We start from the raw sequence: 24,812 nt of genomic DNA on the forward strand, positions 1-24,812 counted from the left end.
AACAACTCCACTCCCATGTGTTTGTTTGTCTTTGAATTTAAACAAAATGCTTTTAAATATGCAAAATTGGATTATCAATTTATATTCAATTGTAAAAAGGCAATATTTTACATTTGATTTTAGTTAGCATTAGACTTTTTAATACACAAAGGTAGATTATTTTCATTTGATAGGAGGATTGTGGGCCATGTAATTTTCAAGAGTATAGTGTTTTGTATAATTCGTTTTCGTCTACTCATTGTTCCCGTCTTCAAGGAGTCCAAGATTATTTTGTTCGTTTAGTCTAATCTACTACAACTGTCACCCCTTGTCCATTTCTCTTCCATCCCTTGTTTCTCATTATTTCATCTTTAATTTTCAGTTTCTGTTTAATTGAATATTCTGTATATTATTGTGATTTTATTTTGCGGTTCTTCTTTCATGTAAAAATTGTTGGATCGTACTCATAATTCTTTATCTTTTATCCATTCCTTTTGCTGTATCAAATGCTACCAAAAATATATTTATTGGATGTTACTTGCTTTCCCTCAATGATGTCTACAAACTCCTCACAAGCTATTTTGCAGATTGGATTTTCAGAAATGTGATTCTGTTGGACGTCACCTAAAGGAATCGCAAAATGCTTATTATCTTCATCTTGACATGTGTAAATTCCTATATCTTCCTGTCCACTGTAGGATATGAAGTGTTGACATTTTACTGTTGTTGACCTTTTTACTGGGTTCTTGGTAAATATCGAGTTATTGTTAAATAAATACAGTTGATAGTCTAATCTACCCGTATACGTTTTATTTGAGATGTTTAAGATGTTGACTGGAGTCTGCGTCAGAATGTACTTGTAGATAAAATCAAATTGAACATATTTTTCATCTGCAGTCACTGGGATAATTAATAAACACATTGTAATCGGACTAAAATGTTGTAATGCCATCATTTCTTAAATAAAATTAAACTTCTTGAATGTAGTGAAGAAACAGATCATTTAAATGTTTAGATATGAATAGAAACAGATCATTTAAATGTTTAGATATGAATAGAAGAAGTTGTCGGTGTTAGTTTCAGTTTATAATGATTTTTTGTTCATGTTCTCTGAATTTATTTTGTACTTCCATGACATGTTTCCTCAATCGTTTTCCTATTGATATAATCCAATACAATAGGTTCTGTCAGTTGTGGTGAAAAAATGGTTTAATACTTACTGCTGCAACAATACTCTACCTACCAGACCACCACAGAATAAATTTACATTTCATAACATCCTTCTAGTTAACATTAGCATTAGACTTTTTAATGCACCTAAAGTAGATTCTTTTCATTTGATTGGAGGATTTGTGGGCCATGTGATTTTCAAGAGTATAGTGTTGTGTATAATTCGGTTTTGTCTACTCATTGTTCCCTTCTTCCCGTCTTCAAGGAGTGGAGTCCCAGATTGTTTTGTTCGTTTGTCTAATTTCTACTTACCACACTGTCTGTTCCCTTGTTTCTCATTATTTCATTTTTAATTATTAGTTTCAGTTTAATTGAATATTCTGTATATTATTGTGATTTTATTTTGCGGTTCTTCTTTCATGTAAAAATTGTTGGATCATACTCATAATTCTAAATATCTTTTATCCATTCCTTTTGCTGTATAAAATGCTACCAAAAATGTATTTCTTGTATCCGTCTACTTTTTAATAATTTTGTGCAAAAGATTCCATTGATCCTTTTTTTGATAGTTATCAATGTTTTTGTAATAAGATCTTTGATATTGATTTAAGATAAGTTTTTAAAATATTTTATTTTGAACAAATAATGAATGTTTTATATTCATGAATGGAACAAATAATTTCAATCTAGAAACAATAAAAATGTGTTATATTTTCACCTTATGAACTTACCATTGCACTCATAGTTAATTCAAATATTTGTTTATTAATTTTTAAAATAATTATTATAACTAGATGATACGCAAGCGAAGCGAGTGTACCATCTAGTTCGTGCCCACAGATGGTTCTCCAATACACAGTAATTTCAGCGTAAAAAAAATGGCGATTTCAAATGTACGTACGGCAGGACTATAAAACATTGTAGTCAACCAAAATTAGCACCAAATGAGTCCAATTTTTTAATTGGGACTTATTTAAACAAATCCAATTTGTGTTTTGTATCTAACATTAGAGTTGAGGGTTGGGGATGAGGATAGGTACAAAGAGGAACAATGTTTTAAATATATTCTTTATATTAAATTATTCTTTATACTTCTTTATTATCCACTCGAAATATTTTTTTTATAGGCCTATAAATAATATACCACTAAATAGAGTAAAACATTAACGATTTAATACTTTGTTAAAACTGTCACTGTCTCATAGTTGATTGAAATAGTAAAGTACATTTAAAGACCACTACTACTACGTTTATATTTTTGTAATTATTAATTAATACAAACGTTGAGAAGCAACTGTCAGTAATAAAGTATTATATTATTATGTGTTTATAATCTAAAAGTAGGAGCTACCCACACTCACAGTGATAAAGTTTATTAGTATATTTGTTTATATTATATCAGTACCAACACACTTTTGATTCAAATGGAGATCAAAAGTGGTTTAATACCTATTTACAGTATTGTATAGCATTACAATACTATTTATGTTTATTCTCCAAGGGTCTATAAATATACCTACTTGTGTTAAACCATGGAGGTATTTGCATACCAAATAATTTGGAATGTTCCATTCATTGCAAATCAATACATTTGTATAAACATATATTATTATTAAATCAATCAAAATAGTATTCAACATTATGATGCTGTACTCGAGCTGTTCAACCGGTTTTCAGCCATTAAAAACAATTATCGTAGGAGGAGATAGGAAAATCCGAAGTATCCTCGTATTATTGTATGCGAGTATTTTTCACGATGGACATGCATACCACGATCGGAAAACACCCCTATTTGGGGAAAATCATTAAACCTAAATTCGTTTTAATTGTCAATAACTAATTGTCTAACTCAATTTAATTAGTAAACAGGGTTACATCAGGTGGTTAAAATCAGTACCGAAAGTACGAACCAACTTTATATACCATCGAGTAAACATTCTAGAAGTATCGCGCGATTTACCGAATTTTGCCCTTACCTAAATTTATATATAGATGATATAGACATTTGGTGTAGAAATATCAAACACAAACACTCAGCAGCCAACATACACTTATTCAAATGTATATTGTTATTAAAGTTCAGCATACATAATTTAATTTTTTGGATGAGGAGTATGGATGAAGCAGAATAATTGAACCAAATAACACTTCTTTGTGGGAACTATTTGTTCTAATTTCAACACTTTATTATAAAGACATTATTTTAAAGGTGTTACAGCATTGTAGACATATAATGCAACAAAATAAAAGGTTTCAGTTTATTCTTTTAAATATTTTATAAATTAAAGATAATAATCATTCATACATGCTATAAATACTTTACAATATTGACAATAAGTCAAATCTAGTTGTATTTCTTTTATTTAATATTTTCAACAGTTTTTTTTTTGTTTAGATTTTGAATATAGCCAACCAAACAACACAAGATATTATATTTATAGGCCTCCTTTTTACAACGTCCTGTATATTAAAATATTTCATTTTGTGTAGTTATTAATCTTCCTTGTGCATTGGTAATGCTGATGACTAACATCATCAAAATGAAGTCATTTATCTTGATATATTGAATGTAATGTTTGACATTGTTATTATGCTATTCTAACATATAATTCCTATTTAATTCAGATAACTATTATATTTCATTTGTTTTACAACCTAATTTATCAGGTTGCCCTCTCCAATATAGTTTTATTCATTTCACCAGATGCTTCATTACCCACGCTTCTAAACATTATTAATGCATTAATTAATATTTGTATCTACTGTATAGGAACTTAAATGAGTATTAAAGTCATGATACAGTTTGTGGTCACTATGATATCTTTGTACTTGCACAGTTGGTACAATAATCCAGATAAAGAATATGTATTGTCCTCACAAAATATTGATAATTAAATCAGACTTCTAATAGGACATTTTCAGTTTTAATAAATTTATTCACTTTCATAGATAAAAAAAACCCCAACAAAATTGTTTTCACTTCAAAATAAATTGTTAAATTTACCCAAAAACCTATGTTTGCTTTAAATTACTGTACAGTTTTTTAAGAGAAATATTTTTTTGTTCATAGCAAATTCATGGTTAAAGTGAATAACTATTTGTGACATTAAAATGGCATATTCAACACAAATTAAAAAATGTTTATCTTTCATGAAAACAGTTTAAATTATTAAATCTGGATTGGTACACACTCCGGTTACTTTTTTAGATACATGTATACGTGCATAGGCTCCAGGTAGCCTTCAGCATCCAATGCTTCCTCGATTTGAAGTTCTTGATATTCGCTTGAACCATTTGTAATGAATTCAACACGGTTTGCAATTGTTGAATCATTATCTGTTGGTTTTGATCTCGCTCCATCCGACCCATTATATTCATTTCGACCGCAGGACTCAAATTTTTCAGTTAAACGTTTTACTTTGAGATTGGTGTTAGAGTTGTTGACTGCTTGCTTTGGTCTCACTTGTTTCTGATTGCTTTGTGACTGTTTCTCATTTGGTTTTTCTGCTTTCCTTGATTTGTTTTTTGAAAATTGTGCTTCTGTTTGTTGTCTGCTGTTTGAAGTTTCAACAATGTCGTTGTGACCTCTTTTCATTTTTGGATGTTTACCGTAGTGTCTTCTAAGAATTACATAAAGTGATAACATGACAACCAACAAAAGTAAGCAAATTGTCACTATCAATATTATGATGATGACATCATTATCAGAATTGTCTGTAACTTCAGATATACTTTTCTGAGTATGTAATGTAATTGTCTGTGTAGTTAATTTACTTGTCTCAGTAGTTAATGGACTTGTCTGTGTAGTTAATGGACTTGTCTGTGTAGTTAATGGACTTGTCTGTGTAGTTGTATCTGTTGGTGCATCTGCTACTGTGAATTTGATCTCACCTGACTTGTTTTGAGCTGCAGTAGTTACAAGACACTTGACAGTGTATTCACCAGTAGTTAAGTCATTAAAACATCTTTCATCGTCATTCTCCCCATTGTATCCTGTCTCCAATAATACATCAGAAGTCCATTGATAATGCTTTGGACCAGATCCACCTGTAGCTAGGCATTTAAAGCAATGTTCTTGGTTTCCATGTATTGTCATCATTTTCAAATTCAGGTTAGGGTAAACCTTTAGAGTCAATGTATAGCATTTGTGTCTGTAGTATATACCTGTATTGGTAAGGCAATAAAAGAATATTCCATCTCCACCTTGGTAGCCTTTAAACGTTTGAATGAAATTTATTTCATTTTTAATTAAAACAAAAGACTGTATTATGTCATGTGTTCCTTGGATCCATCCAATTGTTATTTTGTAACCATTGGCCATTCCTCCTATACATATCACCATGCATTCAGTTGCTATTTCCTCACCCTCTATGATATAATCTACTAAATCTTCACAAACGATTTTCCAGGGAGAATAATCTGTTATTTGTTTCTGAGTAACACCACCTGAAAGAATCGCAAAATACTTGTTATCTTCATCTTGACATGTGTATATTCCTACATCTGGTGGTGCGTAACATATAAAATGTTGGCAGTTGACTGTTGTTGACTTTTCGACAGGGTAGCTTGTGAGTACTCCCTCATCACCGAATATATACCGATAATCAGTACCGTTGTACGTTTTAGTTGAATTTAAAATACTGATGGTACTCACAGTTTGCCAATTGATTTCATAAACATAATCAAATTCAACATCTTTTTGTACTGCAGTTGCTCTGATAATTATTAAACATGTCATAAGGCAAAGATTCTGTAATGCCATCATTTCTTATTAAATCAATTTAAACTTCTTGAATAATTACATATGAAAAGAAGAAGTTGTCAGTGCGAGCCTCAGACAGCAATAATTTAAACAAACAAAAAATTGTCTCAATTTATTATGTACTTCTATGACATGTTTCCTAAATCCTGTTCCTATATTGATTCATCTAACAATAGGTTTACTGTGTCATAGATGGAATGTACCAGAAAATGACAACAATTTTGAAATTATTAATTGTATCTGTGACCAAGAAATAGAATGCATTAAATACAGAAATATTGGATTGTTTATGTGAAAGTACATTGAACCATACACAAATCATTGCATATTCTCCCTCATTAGGGGTAGCTACGCCTCCTTGTAAATAAGCCTGCTTAGTTAATAGGTCACTTTACCTTGCGAAGATTAATATACAGGTAATTATTAATTAATGATTCCTTGGAAATAAATATAATAATATTATTAGGTAGGCTGAATAAATAAAAATTTTTCTTCTTCGAGCCGAATCACCAGGTGTTTAGCACGCCATGCGTACCAGGCATTGACCATCACAAACAGTCTTTATCGCATCTATAGGGGAAGAATAGCAAATGAGGGTGCTATGTATGCATAGTTTAAATAGATTAGTTGAATTATTTCTTCAAGCAAGTTACATGGCGCGGAGTGTAAAACGTTGTCTCGTGGTGATGTGGACAAATCTTTGTGAGTTTGAGTCCCAGTAGATGACTTTTATTATTTATCGCCAATCGCGAGTGTTGCCATTAGCAAATTACACAGGGACACGATAATCACGCGAAATTTACTTAGTCAATATCATTGTACTTGAGGACATATACTATTTACGATCCTCGCAGCAGTATTCATGTGATGCAGTTTCAACCAATCACGTATTTACATAGGCTTGTAATATAAACCGATATCTCCTTTTAAATTAGTTAAAATATAACATTTCAAATCCCCTTGAATGATATTTTTCTTGTGGAATTATATTTTCCCTCGGCTTTGCTTCAGAGAAATATAGTCCCTCATGAAAAATATTCCCTTAGCAATATCTGTATAAGTAATACTTCATCATATGTATATCAAAGTTTAAATTGAAGTGTTCTATTTTCTTTAATTAAAAGATGTTTGATATTATGAACGCCATTTATATTTTGTTTTTCAGTTATTATGGGTGTTAATGTTTGCTACAATTCTTGGTTTGTTACTACAACGATTGTCGGCAAGGTTAGGGGTCGTCACAGGAATGCATCTGGCTGAGATCTGTTACCGTGAATATCCTCTTGTGCCACGCATCATTCTCTGGTTAATGGTCGAAGTTGCTATTATTGGCTCAGACATGCAAGAGGTCATCGGCACGGCGATTGCATTCTTCTTATTATCCAATGGAAAGTGAGTAAAAATGATATAACTTATGATACATAATTGCATGATGGTAATTCTTTGTAGAATTTAATAGTCATCGTATAATTTATGGCTTGGTTATCAATATCTTTTTGTTACGATTGGATCTAGAAAGTTTGCACAGACAGAAGTAGATATCTCAATAAAAATAAATGATAACAAAGAATAGTAGTTAATCATAACTTTCACATTGTGAAACAAATTAATCAAACTGTATCTAGATTTCCTAACTATCTTAGGAATATTAGTGACGTGGTTCACAAGACAAACATACACAAGATGATCTACATAAACAAAGTCTTATTACAAGTCTTTGGGAGTGGAGTTGTAATTTTGTCCTTAGAAAAAATCCTGACATGTGACGGGACCCTTGAACCCAGGACCCTTAGAGTGGTAGCCAAGCATCATAACCACCAAGCCACAACTCCACTTGTTAATATAACATCTGTCTTAACCTTTTGGCCACTTGATTCGACAACACTAATGTTAATATTTAGTTGTTAAATTGTGTAATCATATGCGGATTACTTATTCTCCATAAACTTAACATTTTTGCAAACCTTTATAAACCTTTACATTAAAAGAAACTGATTGTTTTTTTACAGAATTCCATTATATGCAGGCGTTTTAATTACTATCACCGACACTTTTGTATTTCTGTTTTTAGATAAATATGGTGAGTATAAACAAAATGCAGGCTTTCTTGGCAAATTTAATTCAGTAAGGGACTAATTATTAGTTTAAACTATATAGTCTGTGATAAATCAATGATGAAAACAATGTGTTACGCATTACGTTTTTTTACGAAAATATGGAAACTATCTACTGGTTCCATACTCCAAGATTCCAGAGGTCGAATAGAATATGGGCGGATAGGAATTATATTCATATAATCATTGCATTTGCATATTGTTACTTAAGAGATCAGGAACCGGTTAAAAATCTTTAAGCCTAAAGAAACAAAAGCTAGTATTACAGGTATTTTGCTTGAGATATAAAATGAAAACAAATTTGTTTTAGGTTTGCGTAAACTTGAGGCATTCTTTGCGATGCTGATTCTTACTATGGCAGTTACATTCACTTATGAGGTAGGTAATATTGGTTTGGTTGCATTCAGTGGCTTAACGCAGAGGCCTAAGGCCCCTGGTTTAGAACCCTAAGGCCCCTGGTTTAGAATCCTAAGGCCCCTGGTTTAGAACCCTAAAGTAGCCCTCCAACGCTGGAGGCCTCTGTGTTTTTAGCCTTTTTTTTTAAACATATTATATAATGCCTCCTTTGGGGCCTGCTGAGAGGCACCTGTAACCTCTAGGCCCATGGATTTAGCCAGTCAGCACGCATAGACATTACGCCACTGGTTGCATTCAATACAATGTTTTCTAAAGTATTGTTTTATTAAATTATTGCAAAATTGAAAGCATAGCTTTCTTATAGGCAATTTACAAGGTTTTAATTTATACAATATTATACAAATAAGTACACGGTACTATGTTTTGCCACAGTACCATGTTTATCCCTGCTTTTCTGGCGATAATCACGGTGCTAACGTCACGACGGTAGATGGCGCTGCGTAGTTGCTGGCGCAACCAAAAATGCGTTCAGCCTGCCTGAGTGACTCCAAGATCACCAATGGTTTGGAATAAGCTTATTGAAGTAGTCATTTTAAAACTTAATAATTTTCAATAAAAACAAACTAAAATTTAAAAAGATCACTAAATAGTCTAGGACAAAAATCTGAAAAGATGCTTAGAAATCAAGTTAGGGGGAGTGGAATGTTAGAGGCTGTCAACATAGCCAGATATCCTAATTAAACCCTTCTGATCACTCTAAGCCCTGTTGACACTTAATGTTTTGCCTCGTCTTGAAATGGCCATTTTTGTATAAAATGTGGATAAAATCAGATCTAAATAAGGTAGATACACAATCTTGGTGTCTAAACACATGTACTTCAGACACGGAATCCATTAGGCCTTGTTGACACTTCAGTTTTTGCCTCGTATTAAAATGGCCGCCATTTCAAGACGAGGCAAAAAATTAAGTGTCAACAGGGCTTAGAGTGATCAGAAGGATTTAATTAGGATATCTGGCTATGTTGACAGCCTCTAACATTCCACTTCCCCCAACTCATTTTTTTCACATTTTTTTCCTAGACTAAAAGTAAAATATTTGTTTTTAATAATCTATTTATTCTTCAACTACAGTTTCAGTTTAAAAAAATCAAGCCAAGATACATAATTTGATAGAAATGCAGATCTACTGTTTATCAACATAGTAGCACTAAACGCATTTTTTGGTTGGCTAGCAACCATGCAGCGCCCTCTATCGTTGTGATGTCACATTGTGATACTCTATAAAGCCATCAATCACTTCATAAAAATATTGTATTTTAATAATAAATTCATATTTTGTTGTAGTATATAGTTGTTAAACCAGATCAAGTAGAGCTATTACGTGGCCTATTTATCCCAGCATGCAGTGCCTGTAAAGGAAATAAACAAGCCGTATTACAAGCTGTAGGCATCATTGGGGCTATCATTATGCCTCATAATTTGTATCTACACTCAGCACTTGTCAAGGTAATAAATATCTAAAAATACTTGGAAAAATTATAATCATATTATGTATTTTTTTTTTATGTTTTTTTGTTGTTTTGTTTGCATGGTAAATCCACAGTTTTTCAAGTAATCGTCCATTATTTTTTTTTTTTGTAAATGGCTAATTTCAGTAATGTTCTTATAATATAGTTCTTAATACTCAATCAAGTAATAATAATTTATTTTAGTTCATATTAAAATTGTTTTATTGCTACTAAAACCATCTGTAGTACATTTTTTTTTTGCATTGTGATTCAACTTTTTGTATTATACCTAGCAAATGGTATATTATTTGTATTATTAAATGTACAAACAAGCAAGTTGCGTAAATTACTTTCATTAAATAAGTGCCTAATTTCAAGAATAGCTGTGGTTCAAACATTGTATCAATTTGTATGTCATGCAACAAGATTAGGTTGAGATCATTGTGGTTGTAGTGATTGTGTAGGATCATGGTGGAATGGTGGAACAATATTACGGATCATTTCCTTATTAATGCATCATAACAATTTAGTTGTTATTATTGGATATTCCCGTGCCATCTTCCTGTTCAATAACTTCCTATATTTGACAAAAAAAACCCAACTTTATAAGTTATATCAATAACAATTAATAATGTCTGGTTTTGCAATGAAAAATTACCTTTCTGCCAAAAAAGTGTTTACCCATGTTTCCCAACTATCTTAAAAATATCCTGAATAATTCTGGATAATATAAACATAAAAACTATATTTCACATTCATATGATGTAATTTAGATTTAGTGAATATAGTGTGATCTAAAATGTATAATTAAGAGTAACAAAAGATCACAGTGACTATCACAATCAATTAATTGAACCACTAATATTGCAAAGTTGAGCAAACCCTAAGTTTGACTAACTTATTATTTTTTTGTAAATCAACAATTTCAGCCTTCGCAGGCTGCATGTTTTTTACTATATAAACCTGAATAAATAAAAATAAATGTTAAATAATAATAATAAAAAAAATTAAATTTTACCCTTTTACTTTGTCTTTTAAGTAAAATTGTTTGCAGAAGTGAATAACTTTATAAAAAAATTGGGCTATTCAGTTTGCTTTTGTTCATCTTTTTTGGGTGGGATGTTGCCGTTTTGTGGGGGACAATACTGTACATCTTTAACTCAATTTACTAAAGAATTCTAAACATCATATCCCACTGGTTTTTGAAACCGGTTTTACTTTTATTCATATCATGTCATTGTAGCCTAATATTTACTAAAAATAAAACCAGTTTCTCATTTAGTGAGTCTGTGGTTGGTTGTGCAATGAAGTCACCATTAATATCAACAGAGAATAGTCTGTATGTTTGCCCTACCCAGTGACCTTCTGAAGAGTCAGCGATTCTGTTGCAATTCAAAATTTCCCCATGTACACGTTTTTAGAAAAAAAAATTGTTTTCCGTTTATGACTGTAAATAAAATAAGGAATAAACTGAGTTTAAAAATAGAAATGACATCTTTTTTCAGATTATTTCTTCCCTTTTTGGAAGGAAATTTTAGTAAGAGCCAAGAAAAGAACTTTTAAAATACAGTATTAAAGAAAGTCAGGGTTTGGAATTTCTGTATCTTGTATTGAGAATATCTAAAAGTTCTTTAAACAATCTATACATTTTTTGTATGGACCTGGATGCTTCCATTAATTATCATAAGTTATAGAAAACACTAGAAAAGAGAGGTAAAATATGATCCCAAATATTGGGAATAATATGGTAAAAATAACCTTCAATTTTATTTTATTGCATAGTCATATGATATGATTTTCAGAATGTGTAAAAACACAACATTTGGCTAATGTTAGTTTAAAGAAACACTAGTAAAAGGGTTGTGGAAAAGATTCTGGATACTGCAAGCCTTTTATCGTCACTAGACATGACACTGTAAATGTATTGTGTGGCATTGGACTGCTTATGCAAATATATAGAGTACTGTACTAATGTATATACATGAAAAATAAGTTATTCTTTACAGTACAGTAACTATTTATGTTTCATTACAGTATGTAAATAGAAATAATATGCTGTTAATCTATTTCATATAGTAGTTTTTCTAAGAAGGTCCAAAATTAAGTTGGACAAGAACGTGACCAATTAAAACAACCACAACAAAGTAAACATATTCATACTTAAAGGCAAGAATGAAGTATTAAAAAAATAACCACAAAGCTTAATTTGTTTATATCATGTTTGACTTTGTATATTATTTCCTAAAATATTTCGATAGAAAAGGATTGATTGAATGTATTAAGTAAAACAAGATATAAAATGATGTTTTGTTGTTTAGGTACTTTTTCCTGCTGGGTGGGAATGTTTATCTCATCAATCTGGCAGCAAATACTGGTTTAGAAATTTCATTAAAAAAAACAGAGATTCCCACAATGTTATTGTTTTATTGCCATTGATATAATTATGTAAATAGCGGTGGCAATGGACAGAAAACAAATTTGTTGTTATCTTTTTGTATTTATATCGCTTAGTTGTGAAAGAAATAAAGAATGATATAAATAAATAAGATTATATAATATACATAATAAAAATCAAAAGGCAGCTTAATGGGTATCAGGACTGGATCTCAATGGAGATAGAAATAAAATAAGCAAAAAACTAAATCAAGATGATAAAGTAACCAATCAATCAATCAATCGTTCAATTTATATAGCGCTATTCCAACATTCATTGCTCATGGCGCTGTAGACAAAAAAATAAAAATAAATTAGAAAAGGTGAAAGTAAAGTGACTCAATAATGATGTGTGTTTAATGTTCAAGGGTAGGTGGGTCCAGAGCCTAGGTCCAGCAACACTGAAAGTCCGATCTCCCAAACTATGTTTGCTCCTTGGAATGTCCAGTAGCACTTGATGACTAGATCTTAGTTCTCGCTTTCCCTTCTTGACTGTCAACAATTCTGAGAGATATTTTGGAGCGCAACTATTTAGGCATCGGAACACCAGCAGCAGGATCTTAAATTTAACACGTGACTCCATTGGTAGCCAATTTAACTCTTTGAACAATGGTGTGACGTGATCATACTTCTTGGCACACATCACCAAGCGAGCTGCCCAATTTTGCACCTTCTGGAGAGTCCACAACTGCTAGTAAAACAGCTAGAAAGAAAATTCACTCTCTTCCTCAATGCAAGTTACCAATAAAATATAATAGATAAAAAGGTACACTTTGGGATAGAAATTCAAGTCATATTTTAAAGAACTTTCTGCAACTTTCAAAAATAAACATAATGATGAATTACTGGAACTTAACATTGTTAATTCAATTCAATTAAATTCATTTATTTTCCAGAAGAGCAGGGAAAACTTAGAGGAACCAAAATCGCATAAATCAGTCACTTCAATTGGGAGGGTATTCCACAACCTCGGAAAAGAAATAAAAGTAGAGTTAATAACTAAACCAAAATTATGTGACTACACACTACACATTTTTTTTAAATAGTTAAGACATTTTGGAATATCTTAAAACTGCAAAAGATCTTATTTACATTTCTGTTTATGTCTCCATTTAAATATCAACAACTTTTTATTTTTCAGTCTAGAGAAATCGACAGAGGGAAGAAAGAAGCTGTAAAAGAGGCTAATAAATACTATCTGATTGAAGCTTCGATTGCGCTATTTGTTTCCTTCCTGATCAACCTTTTCGTGGTATCGGTCTTCGCCGAAGGTCTCCACAGTGATAACAATAAAACAAGTGCAGAAATTGTATGTGTAATTATTATAGAACTATAACATTGTTATAGCATTAGGAGCCCTCTATTTAAATCTGTATCAAAGTAAAAATAATTAAATTTATATAAATAATCGTAAATAAAAATACATTTATAAACAATGTATTTAAGTTCAAGATGTAAAAAAATTCAAACTATAAAATTAAAAAGTTTAATGTACTTTAAAACTCTAAATATGTTATATTAAATATGCAACAAATTTGTAATGCCAAATTGAATTACCTTGTGAAATATTTGATCTTAATCTACATAGAATCGTTTTTAAATCCCCGTTAAAATTGTTTCAACTTGGAAAAAATTTATTTGGTAAAAAAAACAGTTATAACTAGACATGAAACTCGTCACATTGACGAGTTAGTTATCCGCACCACGACAAGCGCCACGTGCACGTCATACGTTGGAATATTGCACACAGATAAAGATTATGGCATTATGACAAGAACTGAAGAATATGATATGCTGTTAGTGCTGAATTCTGTCAATTTTGTGTCATATAGTATATACATGCAAACAGTATAAATCTGTATACATATTACATACAGTGTAGAATAGGTGAAATTACGGGACCCACCGTTTATTTCAATTTTTAACATGGCGACGGTATTAAAATTAAACACTAAGATAGCAATTTTGGAAGGACATTATCTCACCAACAACATATTAACGTGTAGAAGAAATTTGAATACGTAGAATATGAATGCGTGCTCGTTTAAATATGATGAACCATGACGCAAAATATGAAAATACATTTTACTTCACAACATCCGATTGGCAAAATGTTCACATTAATTCGTATCTACAGTCCAATAGCTTCCAGAAAACGTTTTAATCATAATTATCACTTTTTATTCTTACGAGCTATAACAGATTAAAATTTACTGTAAAGATGAAATTAATAACCCTGTTAATTATAATTTTTAGGCATGATGACGTCATAAAAATTAAAATATTTTTAACTCATGCGAAAGATAGTTGATTGACCTAGACAATATTAAAATCTCGGAGAAAAAGGAATACAGATAGGCGTGATGCGCTCCATTGAATATGATGAGCAATAACGAAAGAGACAAAAATCCTATATTTTTCATTCGTGTGGCCATACGATGACGTCACAATGTCCGGTTAGCCATATTGATTCATGATCCGATATCTACAACTCATCAACATCCAGAATTTGTAATTTAAAAAAATTTCACCTCGTTGTTTAGAATCTTTTGACTGTTTAAAAAAAGGCATAATTTTGACGAATTTTGACATATTTTTTAACTTTTTCATAAAAAAACGCACGTAAATTATTCAATTCAACGTGCCCGTATGACGTAATTTTAAATCGAAATTGTTTAAAAGTTGGTAAAATTACTAGAAAAGGCTGAAAAAACATAAATCACAAAAAAAAAAGTGTTTTCAACGCTACGTTCGCACCATGCGCGTAAAAAAAGGCGCGCGCGTGGGAATTTTTTACATTCTTAAAATTACATGAAACGCGTAGAAAGTTGATTAGAAATTGATTTTTCGCATTTTGAAATTTTAAACGCGCGTGCGCGCGTAACTTCGTGTGAAACAAGCCATTTTTTCCTCATAGTCAGTTAGCGCAAGATATAACTTAAACTTTTGTCAAGTTTCATATTAAATTGTTATATGGTTTTCGATCTATGTTAAATACGCGAAATTCGGAAAAACGCGCGTAAGTCATGTTGCGCAACTCTGACGTCATTCAAAAATAGGAGGTGCACAATTTCACGTAAATGCCCACATGTTGACAAAGTTATGAAATGTTATGTTTACACGTTTTTGAGTTACGCGAGACACAAAAATGACAGAAAGAAAGAAGAATACAGAAAAAAAAAAAAAAAAAAAAGATGATGAAACAGGACAGTTACAAGGAGTTATCCGCTCAATGCGGATAACTAATTAATTTTCCCCATTTCATCTTTGTTTTTCTTTTTATATAATCATCTTCTGAAGAGATAATGGTCATTGACTTACTGTTGACATTACAAATAACAGCATAATTTGTCTTAATTATTATTATTATTATCTTTTCTATAATCATAATGATAATGATTTTAGTACTATCTGACCAATAGGCCTGTACAAATACTAGATACTGACAAAATTCTATTCTTTGATTTACAGCATGAGAAGTGCATTGAAAATAACATTGCGCAAGCAGATGTATTCCCAGCAAATGGATCAGATATTCCAGATATAGACATTTACAAGGGGGTAAGATCTTAAAGACCTATTCCCTACAATTTGTGATGTTTTGTAAAAATAATACATATATATTACTTTAAAAACATTATTCCTTGTCTTATGTATGAAGGTTTTATGGTAAATTATTATAAAAAGAAAGAAACAATGCGCTACCTAAGTAGCTTGCGGTGAGTGTCGTTGGCCGTTTTTAGCCTGGGTAGGCTTAGTTTTGTAGGCCTGGTAAACATCGGTAATCAAACATAGTTGTATAGTTGCTGCATTCATTATCCTTTCTGTTTTTGCCAGACTCCGTTGATACAAATTGGAGGAAATCCAGTATTTTTGCTGAAAATTTAGGAGCCTCACTATCGATCGAAAAGTGGGTGGATTACAGAAGAAAAACAAAAATATCAATCCGCGCATAATGCATGTTGGGATTTATAGCGGGCCGCTAAAATGATTAGAATCGCCTTATTTTTCACATTTTTAACCATTTAACAACCGAAAAAGTTATCTCAATAGGACCATATAGTATTTATTTTTACATTAAATGTAGTTTGTGACCTTAAATTAGATCTAAAAATTGTAGGGAATGGGACTTTAACTTTCTAACAATATTATCGATACAAATTGGAATATACTTATTTTGAAATATATTGTATAAATAATAAATTTTTTTTGTATTTTAAAGTATGTACACAGATTTTTTTAAATCTTTTAATGTACAAATTGTAAATATCAAAGATAAATGTAAAACTGTGGAAAAAATGAGAACAAGGATAAAGGTGGGCATACTCCCATGAATGATTAAAAAAAATACATTTAAACAATCGACACACACAATTAATCATATGTACTCTTATTACGTTATTTGTTTCATAAATGTTATGTATATTTTTGTATAATCATTTCCTTTAAAGCATGACAATGTATTGTTTAAAAAATTACATAATTTCATCATACAGTTATTTTAAAGTTTTGATGTAAGAAATAAACTACACAAAAAATCCCAAATAAAAAATTGATGGGTTGATTATATTACTGTATATCATTGAAATAATTATTTCCTTATTAGGGTGTTTTTCTTGGATGTGAATTTGGAGCTGCTGCCCTCTATATTTGGGCAATTGGAATATTGGCTTCTGGTCAGAGTTCAACGATGACTGGAACATATGCCGGACAATTTGCTATGGAAGTAAGAAACTCACATGGTAGCATTTGAGGACTGAATCAACCCTCAACCCTGATAGAGGGATTATTGAGTTTAAATTTAATTTTAAATGCAGACAAAAAAATATCTAAAACAGAATTAAAAGCATAATTTTTCTCAACACCCGCAAAGTTTGTTTATTCATTTATTTCTCACCCAAGCATTAAACCATTTTGCAGACACCAAGCTTTATCCACCTTTTCTATATAATTTTAGATATATAATAATATAGATTTTATTAAAATTTTGATAAAAAATAAATAATTTGAAAAAGTGCTACAGATTTCTTTGTTTAAATAATAAGCAACAATAGCATTATTGTCATATTATCTTTTATCCCCTAGCAGTATCTATTATACTATTAACTCGTTTTAAATTCGTTTTTTTTTGTAGGGTTTCTTAAATTTGAAATGGTCTCGTTGGCGGCGTATTTTACTAACACGTTCTATAGCCATCTGTCCTACCTTAATCATTGCAGTGTTTAGTGGCATTGATAATCTTACAGGCATGAACGATATTCTTAATGTTGTAATGAGCTTGCAGGTATGTTTGTTGAATATTTTATTTTATACATTTAGGAACCTGTCTTTCTGTACCCAGTTTCTGCACTTTTCTTTAAGATGCCACAACTTACTAGCAGGGATCATATTTTGAGCCTTGGACCCCTCTTCAGAAAGTCTCCCCCCACTTGGCACCCGTTTGTGGCGTCTACACCATTTCTGGAGAGTTTGAACTCCTCTTCATTGATTATAATCTCCTTATTGAGGACCGCTTAATGGAGCTGTTAATGCTTGCAAGGTACTCAACCTCTTCATATTTTATGACCTCCACATATTTTATGTGTTGTACTGTATGTATGTTATATCGAGGGCCCTGAATGATCAGTTCTATTAGGAACTGGATAGGCTACCCTCAGTAAATATGGTGATAAATAAATAAATAAAAAGCTTGGTTCCCAATAAAATAAAACAAAACGCAAAGATGTATAAACACAAGTATTGACCAATCACAAGCAATGGATTATACGAACTGTTGCCTTTCATTGGTCAACTTGCTTGTGTTGTGCTTACTTCCTAACAGTTCATCTTTAATGGTATTACCAGGCTTTAGCAAGCTTGTTCTTCCATTTGAGTCTGGAGACCTCCTTGAGAGATGGATGTTTTTGCAAATTAATCTACTGTTGTGATTTTAGGTTGGTGCTGGAATGGCCTGATAATTAAAGCTACTAGGCTTACCTTAACAGTCCCGCTTGTCCTAAATCACACACAATGTAAATGAGCAAGTCCAAGTCAATATATATAATCGGTATCTTCCGTCTTGTTTGCTTGGTTCCCTGCTTCGAATACACCGGTTCGGGCGGCGTCGAGGTCCCACGTTACCATTTGCATACCCCCTGTATGCAAATCAAGCTATCGGGGAGACGCCCTCGTCCGGTCGGAGGGGTGGTCTGTTTACCCAGCGGGCGCTAAGTTTCACAACACTCCTCCCGTGTTTGAAAAGCGGGCACCCCGTCCTGGATCCACCTTGGAGGTGAACTGGGTGATTTGCGTACGTTGAGAAATACCCGATACCCGTAGCTATGTAGACCGCTCCCAACGATCTCTTCAGGTAGTCACTGGCCGTGGGACATGACTGTAGCACCGTCCTCTGCTTCCCTGGATACCTGAAAGATATAAATAAAAATAATTGTAAAACAAAATTTTCTTTTGAAACGGAAAATTTCTGGAAAAACTGAAAACTTCTGGTTGTGGGTGAGCCAGGGGCTCAAAGGAGATCTCGACCGTTCTTCCATGTCAGATCAATGCCCTGCATGGGGCTCCGGTCGAGCACCTGTCCCACGGCGACGGCAGTCGCCCCCAACAGATGAGGTGCTCCGACTGTCCGGTCCGTTGGACCCCATCGCCGATCTTCATTTGTGGCGATGAAACACAGGCCCCTGCGTTGATCGGCCGTAAAGCCCGTCACTCGGATGGTCACGCTAAAGTATGTCCTGGGGAAATGCCGGTTGCTACGGCTTTCGTGGAAGCGTAGTCTGCCAGAAGCAGCCGCTGTTCCTTCAACACGCAACTTAGACGTAGGATGTCCAAGACACGATAGTAGCACTCCTCCCCAGTGACATCGCCTTGAACTCCAGAAATTTCAAGACACAGGATGCGGTGGTGGCGGCGGCCGTCCAAGCAACGACCCAACACCCTCTTTAGCAGCTGATCTTGTCTCGGCCAATCCGTAGGCGGGGCCGAATGGTCCAACCCCACTCTCCCGATTACTCGAACATCTCGAGTTCGGGCTAGGGCCAGAAGCCTATCGAATTGAACCGTTGTCGGCGAGTAGCCAGGAGCCACTCCCAAACTCGCCGCACAGCCGTTCCTCGTCAATCCGCCAATCTCCCGCTCGGTGGGGTAAGTGGTTGGATCGCCAAACAGGGCAAACCCGCCTACCACTTCCACAGGCTGTGTTCCACTTCCCACCCGCACCGCTCGCTCCACGTCCCAGAGGTCCGCTCGTCGGGAAAGTTGCAGGTCCCTCTGCAACCAGTCCAGATGGAACCAAGCGAGGCCGATGTACCCTGCACAATCGGTGGTGCCGCCACTGATCTACCATCCTTCGGTGCCGGGGCATCGCGCTTGGTCGGTCGCTCTCCATGCTCTCTACCTGTGGCTTTCCTCTTCGTCAGGTTTTTGGCGGTCTGGTCCACCGCCGGTTCCTCCTCCTCAGCCCGACGACCACACTCCTTCAACAGCTCTTCACCAAAAGAAGCGATAAGAGCAATCACACAGCGCCAGTGTATGAGAGCCGATGGGTGACTGATAACCGGAGCTATCGTGAGAGGCGGGGGCCTCCTTCCTCCAATTACCCGTGTCAGCATAAGGATGGCCCGACGAGTTTTCCTATCCGGAGGTAGGACGTCAGTGCGATCCCCCATTAGGTGCTGGACGTTCAGGAGACACCTCAAGTCCTCCGGTGTCTTGCCTTTACCAAGGCCCTCCGTCGCCAAGCTGGTGAGTGCCCGCCACTGCACTCGTGCCCTCCGCCAAGAACTTCGTTCCAGTGGTCGAAAACACCCCGGAGCATGCATCTTCGTGACGTGGACCCGCATGTTGGCCACTCGACCACATCCCAGATGGCATGTTGGTTTCTGCTTGGCTGGGGTGCTCGCCACCGGGCAAGCCCCTCCCGTATCCCCAGCCACCCCTTCTTCTTTCGGGATCAATTCCTCCCGCGCACCCGGGCTAGCCAGGAGCACATCTTCCTCCATTTCGGAAACATCCGTCTCACTTCCGTCAGCGAACGGTAACTGGTCCATACCTGAGAGGGAAGAGAAGATAAACGTGAGCACTTAATTGTTAACCGAGGACTTGCAGTCCGCACATCGATATAAGTCGATGTCCAAGGCCTCAGATGGTGCAATATTCACACATGCACCGTGGTACCACACCTCGCAATAGTCACATTGTATCATAAATGAGCCGGCCCAGGGCTGGCGACATAGACAATACAACGGTCCCGCATCCGGATCTGTAGGTGAAGAAAGAGAAGGTAAATTAAAATCAGCCAGCCATTTAGGAAGTTGTCGATCCCGACAGGGCTTCAGCTTGTCATGATTTAAAACCACCGTCTTGTTCCTCAGCTGCACCTGAAATATACAAGAACTAATAACATTCATTTCGTTTCGTTTATTTATTTTTTCCACTCATATATATATATATATATATATCATTTACATTTACATAACATATATTAAATGTGGGTGGATGGAAGTCACAGTAAGTTCACTGAACTTTAAGTCGGGACTCCCGTATGCCTATAAGTATACTAACATTGCTACAGAGTAGACTAAAATAAGAATATATAATAGTGAAAGTACATAAAATAAAAAAATAAAAAAAATTTAAATTATAGAAGTTAAGATAAACCAGGCAATTATATAATATATGATAAAAGGGATAATGATAACAATTAGAGTACAATATGAAATATAATTAAATATGGTATAATAACAAGTATAACGATACAATGTAGCGGAGATTATTGAATACCAGGGTGAAGGATTTAATGCCATGTATCACCACCAAATAAATAAGGATAAAAGATCGGCGAAAAATTATGTAGCATATTCTGACACCATTACATTAGTAATAATACTAGGCCCCTTCCAGGGGGGACACAATTTCTTACACTTTCCCCTATGGGTAGCGTTGTCAAGGACGTAGACTTTGTCCCCACATTGGTATGGACGTTCCAGTACTCGAAGATCATAGTCCCGTTTCATTCTCTTCTGAGTTTGCTTTAGCGTTTCCCTAACAACGCCATGGGCATCACAGATCGCTTTCACCAAATCTGCAACATAGGTGGCTACCTCCTGCTCCTCCGTGGATCTACATTCTCCAAACATAAGATCAGCTGGTAAGTTGACCTCTCGGCCCAGCATCAGCATGTTTGGAGTACAACCAGTCGAGCAGTTCACCGTGGCGCGTAGTGCACCAGCAATCTGCGGCAGATAGACATCCCAGTCTCGCTGCCTCTTCCCAACGAAACATCGTACAGCATCCATTAGTGTGCGATTAAATCGCTCTACTTGACCATTAGCCGCCGGTCGGTAGCTTGTCGTTCGGGTCTTGTGAATCTGCAAAACTTTACATAAAGATGCAAACAATTCACTTTCCAGATTCAAATTCCTCCCCTGGTCTGAGTGTAACTGAAAAGGTACACCGAACCTAGAGAAAAAGTCCCTTACTAGGGCTCTAGCGGTTACCTCTGCAACTTGAGACGGGAGCGGGCTGATTTTAACCCATTTGGTGAATTGGTCGACCATCATCAGAATGTAGATGTTTCCCTGTTCAGTTTTTGGTAACGGGCCAAGGAAATTGATATGTATGCGTTCCATAGGAACACCGGCCTGGAATTCGGTCAACTGGTGTCGACCTTGGCGACCTTCTATTACAAATATTGCAAGTCTGTACATACCTCCGTATATCCCCGCCCATACCGTACCAGAAAAACTTCTCCTTCAGTCGAAACTTGGTCCGGGCGACCCCTTGATGACCCGCCGATGGCAAATCATGATGTAACCTGAGAGCTACGGCGTGTAGCTCCCTGGGCAACAAAAGTAGTCGTCCGGTAACCGTACCCTCCGCTTGATGGATGAACAGTATACCCGCTTCCGTGAGGTGCAGGCGTTGCCTGTTCAGCCAGTAGTGTTTGGTGGCAGCGCTGGAGATAAACAGCTGATTCTCGGAGGGTTCCCCATTCTGCAACCAGTCCAGAACAGGTGCCAAGTCAGGATCACTCGTTTGGTGTTGCCGTAGCTCATCCAGTGAGTAACTCCAACACTCGGGTCCCTTCGGCCGTAGCTGTACTGCAGCCACTCGTCCACCGTCGTCGTCCTGTAGGAAAGAAAACTGAATCGTACCGTTAGTAGCAGTCCGTGATACCTCTATACTTACCGGTCCACCGGGGTCCCAAGGAACATCGTCCCCTGGCAGAGTACCCCCCGGGTGGTCCACGGCTACCTGGTGTACGTGGGCGATGGGCAAAACGTCGTCCACTTCATCCTGGAACGCTGACCATCTGGCATCTGCCCGTTGACAGTACGAACAGCCCCAACAGGGAAGCCCTTCAAGCGCAGGCCGTTCGTGGCTACTGTCATGCGTTTCTGGTCGGCGAGAAAGAGCATCGGCTTTGCCATGGTGTTGTCCTCGGTGGTGTTCAATCAGCAGGTGGTACTGGCTCAGCTCCTCGATCCACCGAGCGAGTTGCCCCTGTGGTTGCTTGAAGTTGAGGAGCCAGATCAGGCTGTTGTGATCAGTCCGCACTCTAAAAGGTCTGCCTAGAAGGTAGTGCCTAAAATGCCTTGAATGCCTTGTCATGAACACAATTGCCAGCAACTCCTTGCGTGTAGTGCAATAGTTCCGTTGTTCATGAGTTAGACGGGCACTTGCATATGCAATTACCTTCTCCTTACCTTCCTGCAGCTCGCCTCCTAGCGCTTGATCTGAAGCGTCGACATCCAGAATAAATTTATCAGTCCCGTTCGGCAAGGCGAGAACGAGAGCAGCTTTCAAGCCGGTGAACGCCTGTTGTTGTTCCTCCCCCCAGTGAAACTTCCTCTTTTTTACCTAGCACGACAATATCATCGAGAAATGCCAATACAGTATCCCATGCCAATCCCCGCAGCACCAAACACATGGCACGGGAGAAGGTTGCAGGACAATTGGTAAGACCAAATGGCATTTTCACGAATTCATACAGGCCATGCTTGGTGATAAACGCTGTCTTCTTACGGTCTTCATCCTTCATCTTAATCTGCCAGTACTCCCAAATCGCGTCCAGTTTAGAAAACCAGATATTCCCCGACAGTGTGTCCAGGCAATCACGAATCAGAGGTAATGGATACGCATCTTTAGTAGTGATGTTGTTAAGAGCCCTATAGTCAATGCAAAAACGCACAGAACCATCGCGCTTCTGGACCAACACAGGCGGTGATGCCCACTCGGACATGGACGGTTGAATAACACCAGCTTCCAACATCTTCCTTATCTCGGGGTGGTCCTAAGACACTCACTCCACTGCTGTCCTAGCCCCTGCACTATGTCTATCCGACTCTCTACTCCTGCTACTGTCAGTATCAGTACCATCCCTACTAAGGTCACTATCGCTGGTCGATGGAGATCGCTGGCGAGCCCTAGTTTTAGACCTAGCGTTTTTAGATAGTCTCCTGGGTAGTCTTTCCTCCTCGTCCTCCCTAGAGCTAAAACACGAGTCTAAGGTTATTGGAGATGGCTTTCTGATGTAGCTCCTACGTTGTGTTGACCTACTCTTACTTCTATCCTGGTCAGAACGCCCAGCGGAGGTGGACGGCATATAAGCCCTAAGCCCACCTTCGAGATGCCGAGGATCACTAGCAGGTCCTGCAGTATAATACGTACCTGGTACCTCTAATAAAGGAGTAGCCTGAGGCGATGAGAGGATGTGGTATTGACCACTATGGTCCCCATAATTTTGCACCAGGTAGACCCCTTCCATATCTACAGGTTGTGAGACCTGCGACCCCCTTCTGGCCGCTCTATTCTGTTTTTCCACTAAAGGTGACACATTATCAATCATTTGGCCTACGCCTCCACCTAAACTCGGATTCGGTTGAAAATCCAGGTAGTCAACTAACCTGGCAGTACCGGCTACTCCGTGTATCTGGTGAATATTAGAGGACGTAATGTTGCCATGGGTAGCCCGCCATTTAACTATTCTAGTTGCCCGTTTCTTCCCTACATTAGGGACTCCATAAAGGTCTTGCACTGGGCAAAAGTTAACTAGAACCTAGTTACAGTGTATGACAGATGTTATTAAGCAAAGAGTACAAATTAAAATATCGTCAATGCAAAAACGCACACACAATATTGCAAAATGGCTGTGGGAGATGCAAATATAATAAAATATTTTACCAGCAAACCTGCAATGAAAAGCAACTAGATTATTAAAAAAAAAACCGTCAATACGGTTAACAACACTTACCACTAAACCTTCCCCCGATGCAAAGAAAGGAGAGCGATAATGCCACTATGAGGTTAACACAATATATTACGTACAGTCAGTATAATTTCTCAAGATAAAAAACCTGACTGACGGACGAAAAAGATATTATCAATAAAAACAATCAAGATAAAAATTAGTGGTGCCACTCAGTTCAACGGCCACGCCTAGTATCCCACCAGGTGATACGGCCTACCAAACTGTCCACTAATACTTCAACT

The 24,812-nt window shown here is 36.0% G+C and overlaps 1 protein-coding gene across 4 annotated transcripts in view; it reads left to right on the top strand.

The window, feature by feature from the left end:
- LOC140063690 (natural resistance-associated macrophage protein 2-like) overlaps nt 1–24,812 on the top strand; it is an 82,055-nt gene that overhangs the window by 48,579 nt on the left and 8,664 nt on the right. For all 4 annotated transcript variants that reach the window (XM_072110156.1, XM_072110155.1, XM_072110153.1 and 1 more), the window contains 8 exons: nt 7,077–7,303; nt 7,921–7,991; nt 8,336–8,403; nt 9,727–9,888; nt 13,465–13,632; nt 15,795–15,884; nt 16,930–17,049; nt 17,458–17,607. In XM_072110156.1, the coding sequence (XP_071966257.1) occupies nt 7,077–7,303; nt 7,921–7,991; nt 8,336–8,403; nt 9,727–9,888; nt 13,465–13,632; nt 15,795–15,884; nt 16,930–17,049; nt 17,458–17,607 (1,056 nt within the window). The remainder of the gene's footprint in view (nt 1–7,076; nt 7,304–7,920; nt 7,992–8,335; nt 8,404–9,726; nt 9,889–13,464; nt 13,633–15,794; nt 15,885–16,929; nt 17,050–17,457; nt 17,608–24,812) is intronic.

Source organism: Antedon mediterranea, chromosome 1, assembly GCF_964355755.1.
Source record: "Antedon mediterranea chromosome 1, ecAntMedi1.1, whole genome shotgun sequence".
In the NCBI taxonomy this organism is placed as follows: domain Eukaryota; kingdom Metazoa; phylum Echinodermata; class Crinoidea; order Comatulida; family Antedonidae; genus Antedon; species Antedon mediterranea.